The sequence below is a fragment of the Empidonax traillii genome, unplaced genomic scaffold, assembly GCF_003031625.1.
Source record: "Empidonax traillii isolate 1590-97213 ecotype Southwest subspecies unplaced genomic scaffold, ASM303162v1 scaffold345:size607713, whole genome shotgun sequence".
Classification (NCBI taxonomy): domain Eukaryota; kingdom Metazoa; phylum Chordata; class Aves; order Passeriformes; family Tyrannidae; genus Empidonax; species Empidonax traillii.
In genome coordinates, this window is record NW_020955538.1 from 356,466 (window position 1) to 375,397 (window position 18,932).

The 18,932-nt window shown below is 43.3% G+C and overlaps 1 protein-coding gene across 5 annotated transcripts in view; it reads right to left on the minus strand.

The window, feature by feature from the left end:
* Positions 1 to 1,529: 1,529 nt before the first annotated feature.
* Positions 1,530 to 18,932, minus strand: part of TSPAN18 (tetraspanin 18) — a 60,610-nt gene continuing 43,207 nt past the window's right edge. For all 5 annotated transcript variants that reach the window (XM_027892309.1, XM_027892312.1, XM_027892313.1 and 2 more), the window contains exons 5-9: positions 14,989 to 15,063; positions 8,583 to 8,681; positions 7,111 to 7,290; positions 4,191 to 4,274; positions 1,530 to 3,141 (exon numbers count right to left, since the gene is read on the minus strand). In XM_027892309.1, the coding sequence (XP_027748110.1) occupies positions 3,094 to 3,141; positions 4,191 to 4,274; positions 7,111 to 7,290; positions 8,583 to 8,681; positions 14,989 to 15,063 (486 nt within the window). In that variant the 3' untranslated portion in view covers positions 1,530 to 3,093. The remainder of the gene's footprint in view (positions 3,142 to 4,190; positions 4,275 to 7,110; positions 7,291 to 8,582; positions 8,682 to 14,988; positions 15,064 to 18,932) is intronic.

An 18,932-nucleotide genomic window follows, 5' to 3' on the forward strand; every position in this document is an offset into this window, starting at 1 on the left:
CTCCAGCGAGCTGTGACTTTACCTTTACCCCCTGACCCCAAACTATTCACCAGAGCTGTTAAAAACAAATACAAAAATACAACTGCTTTTCCTGCCTGGAGTTCTGAAAACTACTGTACAACAGAGGGGGCAGCCACATAACCAAGGGACAAAACCAACGAATTTACATGCTTTGTCATACAGTGGGAGTCTGCGTTCTAGGGTTGCTAGTTCAGTAAATTCCCCTGAGGGAAATTCTTTATGTATGTTACCAACTACCACAGGTCCTGTCAGACTTGCACATATTGGTACAACCATCTCCAGTTCTTGTTTAGAATGCGCTGCCTGGCCTTTGCTGGGTTGTTGAGCTGTATTTCAAGTGGCATGTGAGCGAACCTACAGCGAGGATTTGAAGTCTTCACCCAGCAAAGAGCATTGAGGGATCAGACAAGGTAAGAGAGAAGAAACAGCTGTGCACAGCCCAGATTACCAGATGAAGAGGAGATCCTTTTGAAGATAGAGGGATTACGATTTGGGAGAGACGGAAAGTGAGAAAACTAAAAACAGACAAAGCACTGAGTACAGAACTAGGAAAGCCAAAGAGAACAAGCCAGTAGGGATCCTACTTCAGGTGTGTATATTCAGTACTTAGTGCTCTGGCTGCTTTGGTCTGGTTCCCCCATCTCTGACAGTTTTTCTTCCCTCCCATGCCACTGGAGGCAGAAAAAGGCTTAAAGGCTTTTTTTTTTTTTTTTTTTCCTTTCAACCACCCAGCTTGCACAAATGAGGATATTTGCCTTCCAGGCTCCGACCTGAGGACTCTTCATAATAAACCAAGAAAAAAACTGGAGACTGGGGGAGGCAGTTCTACTTCTCTCAATAACCTCCAGCCAAATTACTCTCTCTTCTGACAGTTTTGTTCTTTCCCTGGGATTTGCTCTCCCAGAACAGTAACTGATACCAACTCCTGAGGCAGAAGGAGAACAGATAAGCTCACCTTCTGTTCAGCCCATTTCCTATGAGACTAGTAGATGCAGCAGATATTTCCTATCTTAAGCGCAGCACCTGCTGTCCAGTACAAATCCTGCTGGGTTTTGGCTAACTAAACTGTTTTCCTTTATTAAACAACAGACCAAAATTTAATGCTAAAATGCCTCATTACAAAAAGGTCCAGAGGGAAATAGTTCAGAACAGCTTTTCACAAGGTTTAATGCAACATCTGGGGCTGCTCAGCAGCCCTGGCTGCGTGTTTCATTGCTGGAATATGCTGACTGCAGCAGTGGGGGGCTGCCGCTCTACCTGCCTAGCCCTATCCTGCTGATGAATAAATGATTGTTATCAAATGAAGCCTGGAAAAGCTTCTAATGCCTCCTTCCTTAGTATCTTGATTCCCCAACCTGGATATTTAGCCAGGATCTTTGTCAATTATGGCCCAGGGTTTCTACTGCTTTTCTTCCTTGAATGTAGTTTGTGCAGTGCCACAGGGAGAGCTCAAGGGACACAGCCCCAGGGGTGTAAGGGAACAGCCAGAGGATGTACCTCCTGCTGCTGCTCGGCTCCTTCCTTGCCAGAGGTTACAGCTTTCAGAAGAGTTGATTTGAGCCTATATAAAAGTGATCACATAATCTGAGCCTATAAAATCTGTAAAAAGACTTAAGCTAAATGAGAAACCACAGCCCTTTCTATCTTCCCCCAGGTAAAATGAATTTGGGGTCAGAGAGTGACCAGATGAACAATTAAGGCAACAGGGGCTGATGATTCCAGAGAAGAGAAACCAGCAACGTGACTGAGTCGATATCCGTGATTACTGGAGCAGCAGCTGGAGCAGTTTGGCTCTTAGAGGCTGCCTGGGGCCTCAGAAGCTCCAGCTTAGTCTCTGACTAAGGTCCAGTCCCAGGCATCTTTCTCAAGTTCACTTCCAAATGATTGAGTAGATGACATGTTAGTTAAATAACAAACTATCTCAAGGGAGGAAACACTCTTCAACTAAAACAATTCTGACTTGATGATTACTTTCATCATGAGCCCATGAGAGAATCTCAGGGGAAATTCTCTGAGCAGAAATGATGCCAACAGACTGTTCCAGGCAAATGGCATGGGAGTGGTTGACAAACCTAAGTCTCTTCCATCTAGCACCATGACTGGACTTCCCCTTAGGGCTGAAAAGGATGTAGAAACCACTGCAAATATTTACGCTAACAGAGCACCACAAACCATTTTTTTGCAAGTATCAAGGGAAAGGCAAAGGCTGACAAGATTTAAAGATTCTATCCTCCCCTTCTCAGGAAGGCAGCAGGTCAGTGATTCTTGATTGGACCATTATTTTTCCCAGGGGATGGGAATACAGCAGGGAACCATTTGGTCTCTTTCATAATAATGAACAATAAATCTTAGAAAGGTAGGCACCAAACTCTTGATCCTCAGCCAGCCTCAACTGAGTCCCATTGCCAAGCCCCTGCTTGGGACTCTGGAGAAAAGCAAGCCTCACTGAAGTGCTTGACTTCTCAGACAAGTTTCACATGACAAGGGCAAAGCTTCCACTGAAGAATCTGTGTTTTCATTCTGTGGCCGGAAATTAAAGCCAGAATTACGCAAACAATGACTACCTACTTAGATGAGCCACCACCGCTTGTTTCAAACCCACCTGGACAATCAAGGCCAACCTGTTGCCTTATCCAGTCCCTTGTGTGTCTATTCTTCAGTCCTTTGCTGTCTATAAAGCACAATGAAGTCGTGCATGGTAGGCTCAGCCTTGTGGAAGAGGCAGCTGTGCTCATCCTCCCACACCCCCTCCACTGGCTCCATCAGTCTCTAGTGCAATCGGCTGTGCTGGGCTCCTGCTCCACGGCTGCTGCGGGTGGCTCTGGGCAAGGGTCCGGTGTACAGTGTAGTGCACATCACCTCAAAGTTCCAGCCCCTGAAGTACAATCCTTTTGGTCATTCATATATTACAACCCTCTTTTTTTCTTTTTTTTTTTTTTTTTTTTTTTCCCCCCCCCCCCATCCCATTTTAAAAAAAAATAAAGTTTTTTGGGTATTTTCAGATTTTGTTTCTTCTGATTTTCCTTCTTTCTTCTGAGCATGTGGGGAACCTGGTGGTCCATGGGCCACTTCTTACTGGATCCCTCGAAAAAGACACATAGCAAAGATCATGGCGAACAGCTGGGAAGATGTGGGGGAAGAAGAGGGCAAAAACAAAACAGAGAACCATAAGAATCAGCTGCATCTTCCATAAGATCAGCAAAGGCCCCCCTGGCCCTGGTACCACCCCCATTGCTCCCTCCTGACCACAGCGATGCAGTGACAGGCACCCTTCTCACCACCCAGGGGAAGCTGTGGCAAAACTTTTTCTCCTAAAGGCATCCCTCCTTTCTTTTCCCTGCTCCCCACGCCTCCCCACGCCACACTGCCCCGCTACCCCCCACCCCATCCAAACTCTCAGTGGCTACAGCAGCAGCCTTGTTTCCTTCCCAAGCTGCCCTTGGTGTCACAGCAGAGCAGGCTCCACAATCCCTGCTCTGTACATCACTGCCAGTGCCTGGGATGGGCACAGCAGAGACTTTGCTGGGAGGCTGCTGGGGCTCCCTGCCCAGGTCCCTCTCCTTTGCACAAGACAGGGGACTGCAAAAGCACCCAGCCTTGCCCCTGCAATGCCACAGGGACATCACTTCTGGGCTAATACCAGGCTAATACTAAGCTAATATTAGCAACAGGGTAGTACTAAGCCTGTTGCTCAGAAATGTCACCAAAGCACCAGGTAGTAATGCAGGGCAGTGGAGGTGCTCTGTAGCCAGTACAGTTTCAAGCTCTAAATAGAAGCTTTTAAAGCAAAGGCAGAGTTTGAACATGTTAACCAAGTGACAGATCAGTCAGCTTTGGGGTGCTGCTACAATGAGGGCAGTGAGAGTGTAGGGCCCGGGGCAAGCATTGTGTTCCCAAAGCCCTTGTAGCCAGCATGGCAGGGCATAAGCTCTGTGGCTGGCCTAGCACAAGGTGGCACTGCAGGTCTGTGGCACCGGTTATTTCCTTGCCTTTTGGTGTCAAAAGGATCAAGCTCCTGTCCCTTTCCAGGCAATTAAAACCACAGATTGATGACCTTCTTGCACTTTGCCAGAGCACTTTCCCCTGGCAAGGGGGAGCACCTGCCTGTCTGCCTCACTGCTGGACATCTACTGACACTGCTTTCCTTATAGTCAGACAACAGAAAGTACCTCAATAGCCAACACTCCGATGGCAAGGGCTCCTGCGAGGTACACGTAGGTCTCAAAGGAGTTCAGGATCACAGTGTAGCAGCCCTATGAAAGACAAAACGTGGTGAGACACACCTGAGCAGTGCATTGCATTGTTCTCAAAACATAGCCCTCACTGAAACATGAGATGCTCTCAGACCCAGGCACCACAAGCATGGCTCCCTCTCACCACCTCACCCAGCTCCACAGCACAGGAGGCAGAGACTCACAGGACAGTGCTGGGGCGGGGCAGGTTTTGCTGTAGTGTGATGAGGGTGGTTTACACCCACAATCCCTCAATGAACAAGAGGAACTGTGAGTTCTTGCAGGGCAGCACAGGGAGGAACTTCATCTGCAAAGGACAGAGACTAACCACAGAGGGAAGGACACTCAGAGCAGGTGACAGACATCCCAGGCTGGCTAGAGAAAAGGACGACTTATTTAAAGCCAAGGCAGGAGATTCTTGAACCATCTCTCACAGCCAGCAGCTCTTTAGCAACCCAGGACCTCCAGGACCTTTCCTCTGTGTCTTCCCCCAAAAGACCATAGCTGAACACCTACTGATCTTCTGGCTATAGAAGAATATAATGAACAACTCAAGGCCATGCATTATGGCAATTCTTCCACTTATGAAGCATAGCCATCATCGTCTTTATTGTAATTTATTATTGTTCACACAATTAACAGCTGCTAGATCTTCCTGCAGAGGTTTCAGGATGTTTCTGGAAGTCATCAGTTTATCCTGGCCTCAGTTCTCCCAGCCTAAAATTCCAACCCCCTGGGAAATTTCTGCAAACAAGTCACACAAAAAGCAAAAAGTAGACTGGAGTTTGTCCAATGTGAAAAGTAGCTTCCGCTCCACTGGGAATATATTTCACACATACATTTTAATCCCATCTATATTGCTGGGAAGTTTCAGTCACCTGATTTTTTTCCTTCCATCTGTAATGAAAGTGTCTGAACTGCAAAGACAGCACAAAGTTACGTACTGGTATTCATGCCGGATCCTGCTCACTGTGAGTGAGGCTCAGTCAGCAGAGAACAAAGGAGAGCATGGAGAGAATCCACTCATGAGGCTGGTCCACAGGTCCCAGACTGCCAGGGCAGTAACTGAGCTGTTAAAGCCATGCTCTTGTCAACATGAGACCACTCAGCACCAGCTCTATTCCAGCCATGTTTCAGCCAAATGTTCAAGTAAAAGCATCCAGTCCAGCAACAGAATGTTTGTGTGCTTGCCAGAACTCCAACTTTAACCCAACCTCCAGCAGGCCCTGCTCAGTTGACTATAAACAGGGGGGAGCACAAGGGCAGAGAGCACTGTCCTACCAGCATGGTGTCCTAAGACCTTGACTTTGCTCCAGGAATGCCTCAATTCAGCCATCAGTTGCTCTGGAATTGCCTCTCCTATTTTACACAAGTGCACTACTGTGTGCTTGATGGCACTTGCTGTGCACACAGCATCTCCCACCAACATTCTGTGGTGGCATGGGCTCACCTCACAGGAAACCTTTCCTTTCCATGGGAGTGGTTAGCCTCAGCATCACCACTCAGGGAAAAGTCTAACCCTCTTTCTCAAAATATATTTCTCTTTCCTGCCCCACTATATGTCATCTCTCTCCTCCCCATCTATTCACAGCAGTCAGACCTGGCAGAAGTAGCACAGTGCTGTCTGCTATGATCTCTCACACAGAGTGCCTTTGCCAACCATCTCCAGTTGCTAGTCAAGGAAGAGTTCATACACTGCTTCCAAACTCCTTTACTCTCTTTCACAATCTGCTGTCGAGTGCTGAAAAGAGGACCACTGCTTAGTCTGGAGAGAGAAGGAGGCTTGTACGTAGGGTCAGTACAGAGCTCAGTTGGCTTATTATTGCTGAGGTAACACAGTTAGGAACGTTGCTAGAAAGTTTCTTAAGCATCGTGTCTTGGTGACTCCGTAAAAAAACATGACTGTAGAATCACTGTCAATGGGATGAACTGTCTTGTTCCAGTCCAGTACTGTGAAAAATTGCTAAGTCGAGAGGCCTGGCAAAAGAATCATTGAATAGAACCATAGATTGCTTTGGGTTGGAAAAGACCTTAAAAATCACCCTAAAAATCCAACCCATTTGCTACAGTCAGGGACACCTTCCACTAGACCAGGATGCTCAAAGCCCTATCCAACCTGGCCTTGAACACTTCCAGGGATGGGGTATCCACAGCTTCTTTGGACGACCTTTTTTCAGTGTCTCACCACTCTCACAGTTAACAATTTCTTCCTTAATATCTAATCTAAAACTCTCTTTCAGCTTGAGGCCATTGCCCCTTGTCCTACCACTACATGCCCAGTCTCTCTAGTTTTCTTGTAGGCTCCCTGTATGTACTGGAAGACTGCTATAAGAAATGCCTTTTTTTCTACTGTGAAGAGTAAAGCAGCAAAGAAATTAAGTTTTCCAACACTTGTCTTCCTTGGAAAACAGCCATGTTTTTCTGTGGCTGTTTAACTCTTGATGTCTTGATTGCATATGTTGATTAGGAGTCTTTGTGAACTAAATTGTAGCCACTACTGCAGCCAGTAAGAGTCTGGTCCAACCCATCCTCGCTGACCTGTGCTGGCTTGCTAATTAACTTTTCAGAGGTAGTTCTGACCTTCAGAAACACAATAAAACTTGATCTAAATTTCCACCTCACCTCAATCTCTTATGAAAATCTTCATATTAAGCACAACATGAACTTAGCAGTGTATGTAACGAAAGTGGATTTTCAAAATCAGACAAATGCCATCACTTCAAGATCTGTCAACAAAAGTGTAATTAGGATGTGAAGTACAGTCAGGATGTGTCAGATTCATTAGCTACCCATGACCACTGCAGCCATCTCTCTGCCCACTGTGAAAGTCCTTCTCCTTGTGTTCGGCTTCCCTTACCTGTCGGTTCTGAAACCTCTCGATGCCTGCGAGGCAAGCTTCCTTGTTGACAAACATCCCTTCCCGGCTCTGGAGCTCTCGCTGACAACAAGCCTCTGGTATCATCTTTTCCACAGAGGAGTGTGGAAGATGAGGGATAGCTTCAAAATCTTCTGGTCCGTTCACTCCACAGCAGGCAAACTAGGGAGAGGCACAGAGAAGAAAGGAAGACAGAATTGATGCTTAGCCCTGCAAGCAGATACAAGAAATCTACCAAAGACCTATTCTTGTAGGGGTCAAAGCTTTAGTCAGAGACAAAACAACTGTTGTTTCCAAAGAAGTGGGTTGTGCTTCTACCTTGGAGCTTCTGCTTCATCTAAGCCTTTTTATAAAAAGTCCCACTGTTTCCATGTCATACTGTAGATTCTAAGGTACTTCTGGGAGCATTGCCACAAACTACACAGGGCTTTGGAGCATATCCAGAATGACTTGCTTGAGATCACCCAGCAAGTCTGTACAGGAGCCAGCAGTACAATCCAGGCTCCCGACTACCCGTTCTCTCCATAGCTAATGGCCAGGATTGTTGCTGCTCAAAGGCACTGCTAGGTGATTCAAGTAAGGTCTCACTTTAGGATTCCAGTCAGGTCCTTCTTAAGGATTCAAGTCAGACTCTGACTCTGTCTCCTTTCAGTCAGCAAAAGGAAATGTCTTTATTGTAGTCCTGAATCAGCATGAAGGGCAGCAATCATCTTTTCCTTTTAAGATTAAAATTGACTTTTCCTCCACAGAGTCTGACATCCCGCTTTTCAATCCTGAAGAGATAACACCATGGGGTGTACTGAGCACTAAGTTCACATGTGTACACACACACACACACACACAGAACTTCTTGTGGTAGGTAATAACAACTGCAATTCCACTGACAGTCAACCCGTAACCTGCACAATTAGGAGCGTAATAACAAAGTCAATTCTAATGGCTAATATTTTTATAGTGAAAATATGTCATTAGGCACACTCCTGCCTAAGCTGCCACCTACCAACTCATTTCACAAGAGCTAACAAAAGAGCATTAGTTAGTACAAGTTTTTGGCTGCTGTTGGCTGGAATAGTTCTGAAGTAGTCTGCGAGGTGAAAAGCCCGGGATAAATGCAGTGACATTCAGTCACAGACACCTCCACTGCTTTCTGTGCCCACCATTTGAAAGCTGGGGGTACCCAGTCAGATCAAATGGCTTGGGCTTTGGCAAAACACAAGGGCTGATGCAATCAATGCGAGTGCCTCTCTCTCTAGGGACTGGTGGCAGCTCCATTTGAGAAAGACTTGCTGCAAATTCTCACCTCCCTTCAACCACTGCCACAAGCCGTGGTGCTGGGCTTGATGCAGCAGGAAGGTGGAAGCAGGTTGACCCTGGGTGAGCTGAGGGTGCGGGCTGAGCACCGTGCTGGTGGCCACTGACCATGGGCAGCATGAAACTAGCATGGTCTGACTTACTGTGATCATAACAGAGTTCCAGGTGGAAGAGAAGACATCTGTGTCATTGTTCCTCTGGTAATGTTTCTTCAGCTCCTTGGTGAAAAACTCTCTGGTCAGCTGAAATGCACAGACAGATGGAAATGTAAAGGCTACTGCCAACACCTTTCCCAAACACTTCCCAAAGCTCCCTTCTGTGAATGCAGGGGATTCTTTGGTTGTTTTGGGTTTGTTCTTTGTTTTGCTAACCTCAGAGGAGAAACATGGGAAAAGCCACTGGCTGAACCATATACAGGGTGAAGGGTACCTGTTGAATAAAACTATTGCTCACTAAAATCAGGGATTGAATTATATCTGTACTTCTAAGATAATGTGAACACTTAAAGCTTGGTTGGTTTGGTTTTGGGTTTTTATTTGGTTGGTTGTTTGTTTGGTTGGTTAGTGTTTTTTTGTGTTTTGTTTTGTTTTGTTTTTTTTTTTTTTTTTTATTTTCTGCCTTATTTGAAAGTATTTCATAAATAGAAACAGGCCTAAACCAGATTTTAGAATGATCTTCAAATCCACACTGAAATAGTAGTTTCACTTACGGTGCTTCATGAGGTCTGTAACCAAAGGATAATTTTCCCCCCACTTTTTGTTCAAACCAGTTAACTTGCCTCTAACAACAGGGGAGGTGCTCTGAATATACTTTAATGTGTGAGAGAGGAGAATGAAGCCCTAATATGAAACTTTCTGGGAATGAAAAGGAAGTAAAAAATATATAAAAAATAAGAAAAGTTAAAGTCAGCTTTCAAATCAGAAAAAAAAAAAATTTCCCTGACAATGCTAGAGATTACCTAAACTAACCCACACACATGAAGAAAAAACCCCTCTTTATATTTCCAGGGTTTAGATAATTTGAACATTTTTCCTAAGGCCGGCAATATAAAGTGGAATAAAATTCATTTACTCCTGTTTACATTTACAGTAAAATAGAAAAAATGCACAAACAACTTGGCTCAGAGTCTTCTTGAGAAGTTAGACACCTTGAAATTACATTTACTTAGGATCACTCTCTGGAGCAATAATAAATATAAAATCCTAATAGTCTCGTCAAATTGAACACCCCAGTTCAATCTTGTTGCCTTTCTGTCAGTTTAGGATGAAAACTTCAAGAAATCCCCTTTTTAGGTACCCAATAGGTCTCGTCTTGTGTGGTCCCTTCTCCAAAATACCTTGTGATTTGTGATTCACACAGGCAAATCTTCTGCCATTTGCAAAGCTGCAGTGAAGGGGGCTGAACTTGGCTGGCTACAGCACTGCTCTAATGTTGCATATTTGCAGGATCAGGAATTAAGCTGCCTGGAAAATACCCTTTTTACTCCCCTCTGTTGTTCATACAGTGCTGCTGACGCAGTAACATATACTGCTACAAGCTGCTTTCAGGTTCTTGGTATGCAACGTGAAATATCACACATACACATACATATGTATGAAGTCTATGGGTGGGCACAAAAGCACAAGCACAAAATTGTTTGTTTCTGTTGCAACCAACAAAATCTAAGGAAAAAAGAGAAGGCTGTGGTGACTTTTTAAAAGACCCTGAATACCACTTAATATTAACTTCTCTTTTACAAATACAAATGAAGGCCAAATTTATTGACTATGTCAATACTGGGTAAAACTTTGTCATAAATACTTGAATCATGCAGGTAGCTCAATCTCACCACCTTTTAATTAGATATGCTGCTAAATTCCTAAATTACTTTTTTTGGGACAGATATTAACTCATCTTTTTGCATTTGAATATTAAAATACCGGAGAGCACAGCATTTTTCCTTTGGGAATTTGGTGCACTGAGGGAAGGTCAGGTTAGAAGATGCTGAAATATATCCTTAGTATTCTCCTTTCCTTCCCTTTCACTGTGTACTTTATTCACACAGCATCCAACCCTACAGAGAGAAGCACATTTTTTTTGATCCTTGTCTGTTCCTGAAGCACAGACTTTGAAACTGATATTACCATTGGTAATAATCCCAGTTGGCTGCCTTTGTCGGCATCTAAAACAAAAGAGTAATTTAAATATAAAGTGAAACTTTTATTTTGACAGCAGCAATCCCAGAGGAAATTGTTCAGAGCTTGTGTGTGATTTTTACGACACTTGGCCTAAAACAAAGCCGAGTGCTGGAAGGGTAAGTTTACCAGGAAAATAACTGATTCCATTTTGTTGCTCTTAAACTACTTGTTCCAAATATCTGAAGTTCAGAAAAATGCGACCAAAAAAAAAAAAAAAAAAAAAGGATAATAAGACAGTTCTACAGCCATGTCCATGGCACTCCTCTCACTGAAACTCATACCGGCCCTGAGGAAATCTATGCACATTGGAGTGCTATGGCAAGAACCATTCAGAAGGGAGCAAAGGACCTACTAATAAAACTAGATCTTTGCACATACTTGAGACAACACAGTTGTACCAGCCACAGCCTTGAATAAAAAGGAGCTGTTCAGCTGTGGTTTTGCTCACTGTTCTAGGGGTGACGTCTCCAGTACAACACATCCGTGCATACATTTACATGCCAGTGAATTAAGTGTGGCTGTTTTGTCACACTGGTTCAAAAAATGGCTTGGCTGGGATTAGTGCAGCTGGATGAAGGGGGCTTAGAAAAAGGAAGGCATTTCTGCACAACGCAGGCATGCATGAATGCTGGCACTGCACAAGAAGGGTACAACCTTCTCATGCAATGCTCTGTTCAAGAATACTGAATGCTGTGCAAAAAGCTGCCTTCACAGTGCCTGCCTGGAAAACGGGACACACTCCTATCCATCTGCATTGGCCTGGAGCACCCTGATGTTTGTGACACAGCACAGTGCTTGTAGGCACAGTCAGCAGTGCTGCACTTCTCGCTTATGCAGTGCCTTCCATTGGACAGACCTCCATCCACTCAACTGAGGAAGATTCATGTTCTTTAGCTTTTGCCTTTTGTCTGAGGAAATAGAGGTATCAGGAACCAAAGTGACTTGCTTATTAAATGTTAGAACTGCAGTAAAAAATCCAAACTTCCTGACTCCATCCAAAGCCCTGCCTCTGAACTCTTCTGCTCCTACCATCCCACTTTCTTGCTTTCTAAAAAGAGTAAAATATCCCTCTGGGTTTTTTCCCATCCAGACCTCTGAAGGGCATAGAAAGAGCAATTCCTATACATAAGTCAATTTGATCTTTCATAGCATCTCTCTAGTGTTCATGTAAGTCATTATTTTAGGGGGAACTTCTAGATTAAAAAGGGTTCTCCACCCCCCAAAACGTCCTTTTCAAAGGAAGAGAAAGTCTGGAAATCCCATAGTTGATTAACAGTAGCCTTCCTCTTCAGAGAAAGTTTTTAAACAGTTCTTTGGAAGTGCAGCAGGACTTGCAGATCACAGTAGCTCACCGTCGCAAACACCACTTTCACTCCAGCACAACACTCTGCTTCACTGGCTCTTCCCCTACTGTCAAATCTCAGCAGAAAACATCTCTTTTTTTCCTATATTTTTGTCTCTTAATTTCTTTCACTCCCTCAGCTATTAATAATTTAACCCTGTTGAGTGTTTGAGAGCTGGTTTGGATGTAAAACGCTATATAGGAGAAAGCTGCACCGAACATTATCTGGCAAAGCAAACAGATAAAGTGTATCTTTTGTCTCATTCTACACACCCAGTGAGACCGCAGCCATATGGACTGGTGCAATGATCATCCCAGAATACTTCTTGGTAAGTTTCTGAGAAATTTAGGTTGCCTAAATGTGCATTTACCGCCACATGCCTTGAAATAATTTGTTTTTGCAAGTAAGAGAAACACACATCTGAACTTTAACTTAAATTGTACTGTGAAGAATTCTTCCTGACGCAGGATCACTGGAAGACCAGCTTTGCCCCCTTGGAAATCCTGCCCAGCCATCTAGCCTCACCCTAACCCCAAGGTGACAGCAAAATTGGCTACAAGTAGATACAAAGCCAGAGGAGCTACCACCAAAATATATAGCAACACCAAAACAAGGGGTATTTTTTTTTCAGAAGAAACCTGAGGAAGGAACAAAACACAAGAATTTTCAGACCAAGTTTAACTTCTGCACAGAGCCATCTCCAGCTATGTGGGGATCTGACGTTCCTCATTCCTTCCCATTTAAGCCCTTCCTGTCAGTCATTCTGACAGAGTGGGAAGGTGATGATACAAACAAGGAGACAAACTTAAGAAAGATAGAAGTTTGTTCCCCTTCAAGTTGTATCTCACAAAACACTGTCAGATGCCGCAGAAGTCTAGAATAACCACTGTGACCTTATCTTGCAAGATAACATGTCCTTACATCTTCCGTGGCTCCCAGGGGAGTGGAAAGTACTGGTACTTTGCCCAGAAGCAGGTTGTAAGCAGAGAGAACACAGCCACCCTGCACTCAGGACTTGCAGCATGCCTGGGCAGTTTCTCGTACCTTTTACCAGTTTCTGAGAGAGAAGATGAGAGATGGGAGCCGTCAGTTGTCAGTCAATCCCTGATCCCCGGGGAGCGTGTTCTCTCTGTCATGAAGCCTATACCTGAGTCTGTGGGGCATTTCTATGTGTGTGGTCAGCTACTTGTACCGAACCAAAGGAATTGTCTAAGTTGTCTAAAACAACAGAGCTGTAATGGCCAGAACACTCCAGACCCCCCATTCTGCAAGCTATTTATATATATATATATATATATATATATATATATATATATATATATATATATATATATATATATATTTATAGCTGTTCCCATGAGGGCATGGTCTCAAAATCTAAACTGGAATGGGGCACCCACTCTTTGTGCAGAGTGCCATCCCTTCCCCACTGCCTTCAGATCTGAGGCATAGACAAAAATACCCCAGCTTATAAAGGGAAAAAAAATCTTCTCACTACCTCCCCCCAAGTCCATCCTACAAACACCACAATGTCTTGCTGTGAGCTTCCTAAGGCTTGATTCTTTTGTATCAAAAGCTTTTTATATGAATACAATTAAAAAGATATCCTGATTCAAGAAAAGCATCATTATACATGGCCCTTCTATGCTCATACAGTATTTCTCTCACGTTCAGTAGAGGAAATGTGCTATATATTCTCATACTACCAGTGGAGGCCAGATAAACAAAATAAATACTAACAGTCACCAGTGACCAACTCTAGTGATCAATCTACTTTCACACCCATCACTCAGAGAAGGATGGACCTACTTCAGTCAGGCTCTTCTTTGACATATGGGAACATACAAATACACAAACTTCTGTTGTTTAGAGAAAGAAATGAGTCTGTGGTTTCTAGTAGTGTACTAAAAGTCTACTACTAGCACAGGGGAGGGATGATGGCCATTTAATAATATGCACAGCAGCAGAGTAGAGAAAGGCTACATCACATGAAGCTTTGGAAAGAAGGACTAAACTCTGAGCAGGGCAATATGCAAGGGAACCATTGATGGGACTGAAAACTGGACATGGGGAGACTTGCTTAGGGCAGGTCAGGAGGGATATCTGACAAGCAGCATTGATAGAAGTCTGGTAAACACTACAATATGGAAATTCAAGGAGGAGTATGATCAGAAGATTCAGAGGAGAGCTTTTGCACTGCACAGCAAGCATTGGTTTTCCTAGTAAAACAGGAGTTTTCACTATTAATAATAAACACATGCTATATTAAAAAAATAGTTGCTTTTAGGTTAGTGTGACTTTATTATAAAGCTTTATAAAGTGTGACTTTATTTATAAAGGGAGCTGGGGTTGTTTAGCTTGAAAAAGAGGAGGCTCAGGGGAGACCTCGTCACTCTCTACAACTACCTGGAAGGAGGTTGTAGCCAGGTGGGAGTCAGTCTCTTCTCCCAGGCAAACAGCAGTAGGACAAGAGGGCACGGGCTTAAGCTCTGCCAGGGGAGATTTAGGTTGGATGTTAGGAAGAAATTCTTTACAGAGAGAGTGATCAGGCATTGGAATGGGCTGCTCAGGCAAGTGATGGATTCTCTGTCCCTGGAGGTTTTTAAGATGAGACTGGATGTGGCACTGAGTGCCATGATCTAGTAACCACAGCAGTAGTAGACCAAGGGTTGGACTTGATGATCTCAGAGGTCTTTTCCAACCTGGTTGATTCTATGAACCTATGATTCTTTGTGATGGAATGTTCAACTGTTTGGCTGCAAGAGGGTCAGGACGACTCTAAAAGACTCAAAAAACTTGAGGAATAAGTAGCCCCCTTGTATACTAAAACTATTCACCCTGCACAGACCAGGTTAGTTAGCATTCCCTGGCTTACTGGCAGTTCTGCAGACTGATGGTAGTAATGAAGCAGGTTTGTTGGTATTTGAAACAATCAGTTGCTCTACAAACAAATCAACCACCATCCAACACCATGCTCCAGCTGTGTACAATCCCACTGGAGTTCAGTTTGCCCACCACTGGATACTTACATTTTCTCTGAAGATAAAAGCCAGGATTGCAGCTGAAAGCTCTGCCAGGAAGATTAACAAAATAAACATGAAGAACTGGAAAAGAGAAGATAAACAAAAGAACACAGGCAGCATTAAATTTGAGCAATAGGTAGTAGGAATACAGGGGGTTGCTAATCACCAAAGGGATGGAAAAAATAACTGAGGAAATTTTTTTTTCCCTGACAATTAAAAAACCCCCTGAGACAGTCACATGGAGCACACACAGTCCCTCTCTGATCTCATCACAGGACATGGGAGTTTGTGATGCTTTTGCCTGCTTCTAATGAGTACAGCCAAATGAGGCTACAGAACCTGTAGCATCCCCTGATAAATCTGCACCAGATTAAAACAGTAACACCTGTTTCAATGGAAGAAGTAGCATCCCCTGATAAATCTGCACCAGATTAAAACAGTAACACCTGTTTCAATGGAAGAAGTTCTATAATTGTTATGCTCATATAGGTTGAAACTTTCCTGACACAAGGGCATGCATCACATACATATGCAGACACACCCTTCATCACAATATAAACAACAGAATTTTACTGTGATATGATAACAGCTTATTTTGTATGGAGGGAGGCAGTGGGATATATACTCAAATATTTAAACCTGTGACCAAAAATGGACTCTTTTTTAGAGTATTCTGCATTTCAGGACAAAATTAGCCTTGATTAATATCTTCCTTCACACAGTGGGATTGCACTGAGTTAAGTAATAACCACACAGAACCTCTACAGAAAGCTGATAACACATCATAAGAATAAAATTTGATAATGGAAGAATCACCCATGTTTTGTATAGTATCCAAAATGTGCATATTCATATCCTTAAATTAAGGGCACACTGCTGGCTTGACAGAAAGCATAGCTAGAATATTAGGGGTTTGTAAGAGAGAAAAAAGCATTCAGTTTGAAGTAAAACCATTACACTTATCATAATTTTAGAAAAAAGAAAGGAAAGCAAAACAGAGAGGCATGTGACTGTTCACCTTAAACTGTATTTTATCCTGTTGCCCTTGCAGCCTTCTGCTGCCTCAGTCTAAAAGGTCTGGTTTTCAGTCTTACAGGCACCTTGTTTCGGTGATTCACTGTGCCTGCACCACCCACCCCACAGAATTAAATACGATGCACTTAAGAGGTCTCATTCCCAGAGAGACTGACATCTTGCTGTGAGGGTGCTGTTCCCTTGTCTACCCAGAGCACTCAGGTGCTGTGGAGTGTTTCCTGGCCGGGATGAGTGCTGAGACTCCTGCAGGCTCCCACTTCAGATCCTTCTGCCTGGTGGCACACAGCTAGAGGTAAAACTCAAGAAAGGGAAAAGAATGTTGAAGGGAACAAATCTGCCAGAGCAGGAAAGCCCTCAGTAACATCAAAGAGCTCAGGACTCTGCCTGTCTTTGGGACCAATTCTCAGTTACACTGATGTCTCATGCTAGTTTGATGCTGCTTCAGAACATATGAAACAGTAAAAGGAACAGGCAGGGATGTGTCCTCTAACATTCTAAAACAACAAATGTTGGTGCTGAGGAACAGCTATGGGAGCAGAGCAGAAAGTGGCTAGGGCTCACGTTCTCTTCCAAAATGGCATTTATTTCCATTCTTGTGGACAAAATAGAGGGCTTTAGGAACAATAAGTCTGAACTAGATGGACATTTTTAATGGTTTTATAGCCAGAAAGAGAAATAACCATTTGACAGTCAGCCTGTCTAAAATTAGCACACAGACTCAAAGATGATTTTATAAAGCTGAGTGAATGTTGAGAAATTAATTCAGATTTTGGCACTTTGTGAGAAAAACAGAAGTGAACAGAAAACCCTGTAAGACCATATCATATGGAGGGTAATAAATGTGTTACATGTTACCAACGAAGGCAGATGAAGCAATAAGTAAAAATAGAAAGAGAAGTCTGGATGGTTGTAGAAGGTCTTTCTGAAACAGCAGGCAGAGAGGGCCACAAGTGCCATTGTGATCTCTGAGCAATGATCTATAAACAGTGTCTGAAAGGCTGTGAATTGTGCACTTCGGTGATGGAGAGAGAATTCAAACTGCCTGCTTGGAATGGGCAAAATGTTGTTTTGTTGTCAATTATCAGGGCTGTAAATGATTTTTCCCCACTGGAAAAGTTCACACACCACCCTGTCCTGTTTGTCTTCCTGCTTCACAGTGGAAACAAAAGAAAAGGAGACTGGGCTCAAAGGACAAAATAAGAAAATCAGATGAGCAAGGACTTTGGTTTCCAACAAAATTATGTTGCTTGATTTTGCTGAACTAGTTAACTCTCTAATTTATTCTTACTGCTGGAGTTTTCTGTGTGGCTTCTTTTTTTCCTGCTTAGAGACTGTTTTAATTTCACCACAGGAGGGCAAAGAACAACTGATGAGAATGAACGATGCTTTGCAAATTCACTTCATCATCCATCAAGGGATCTCAGCATAGTCACTAAGGTCTAAGGTGGTGATCAAGTGATTAATCCCATCACCCTGCTAATTGCATTTCATTTACTGATTACTGGGAGACACATGTTCACCCAAGCTCCAGCACAGGCTTGTGCAGAAGTAGTCATTCCCAGATTATCTGTGATAAGCGTCATTATCGTTCCCAAACTGATTTACACTTACATTGTGCACTCTGCATTACAGATTTATAACAGTTACTGTAAAAAAAACCACAAGCAGCCATTAGGGCTGATGAGAAAAGGAAGATGGATCATCAGTGTTTCAGAACTTGCTCCCATTCTGAATTTTAAGGAGAGTCAAAACCTGCTTACTATGTTTTCCTTCCAAAAATTAAATTGATTACTGATATGTGAAAGTGCAAACCAGCCAGCTGGTTAATGCATCAGACACAGTAGCCTCACATTCAAATTTAAGCTTGAGACACAAAATTTGAACACAGGTAGCCCTCACATCCAAGGTGAACATCCTGAGAAGCGAAGTCTCTCATATTGGTCAAAAATCTTGCCTCAGCTCCTGGTGATGGTTACAGGTTTATCAGAACTTTCCACAAATCAATGTCTCATGTTTATTTTTCACAACTCATCTACCATTCCAGTTTCAAAACTGCTGTTCTAAAAAGAACCTGCATTTTCATGTTGAGGAGTTTCAAGGGCTACTACATCCATTTTAGAGAAGGGCAGAACAGGCTATCTGCACTCAAAACTAAGCCAAATGAAGCTGACACGGACTGCTCTTGTTCCAGATGAATTCAGTGCCACGATGCAATGTTGTATGATCAACAGTATTTTGGATTCTGATTTTTATGGTAGTGTTTTGCAATCAGAGGGTCTTCAGGACAATCTAGAAGTTATTCAATGTCTGATCTACAGGCCAATTTTGTGAGCCAAGTCCAGGTGCTGGGAAATCTAGAAATACTTCACAGCCTTGTGCTTAATGTGAGATGCTAGGTTCCACGGTGATGGGGGTTTTTTTTAACCAAAAGACAAGCAGCTTAATGAAAAATAGAAGTCCTTGGAAAGACAGAAGCCAGAACCTAGAGACCATGCTTTTGTGCATCTGTCTTGTCCCTTCTATCTTCTGTTTACATTTGGATTAAAAGCTTTAGACATACATTATGCATCACTGTGAATCTCACTCAAGCAGCTCTCTGGCTCATCAATTCTTCAACAACTTTGTAAGTGGACTTGATTTGATCTACCAACTTTTCCCCAAGTACTACCCCCACCAAAGACTTACACTCTCTGTTTTGCAAGTGTTCCCAGTCTCTCTGGAGTACAGTCATGAACATTTTGCCTCCTCAATGCCTAAAACTTACTCCTATCAGACTTTTGGTTTCACAGATGTTTTAATGTAAGTTGATTTTAACATCAGCTGGTGTGGCCCCAAAAAAGAAGTTGGCAATATATTTCTTCTCCCTTCTTCTCCCAGGTCCTCATCCAAGTGGTTCACACTGCTGAACATGAGAC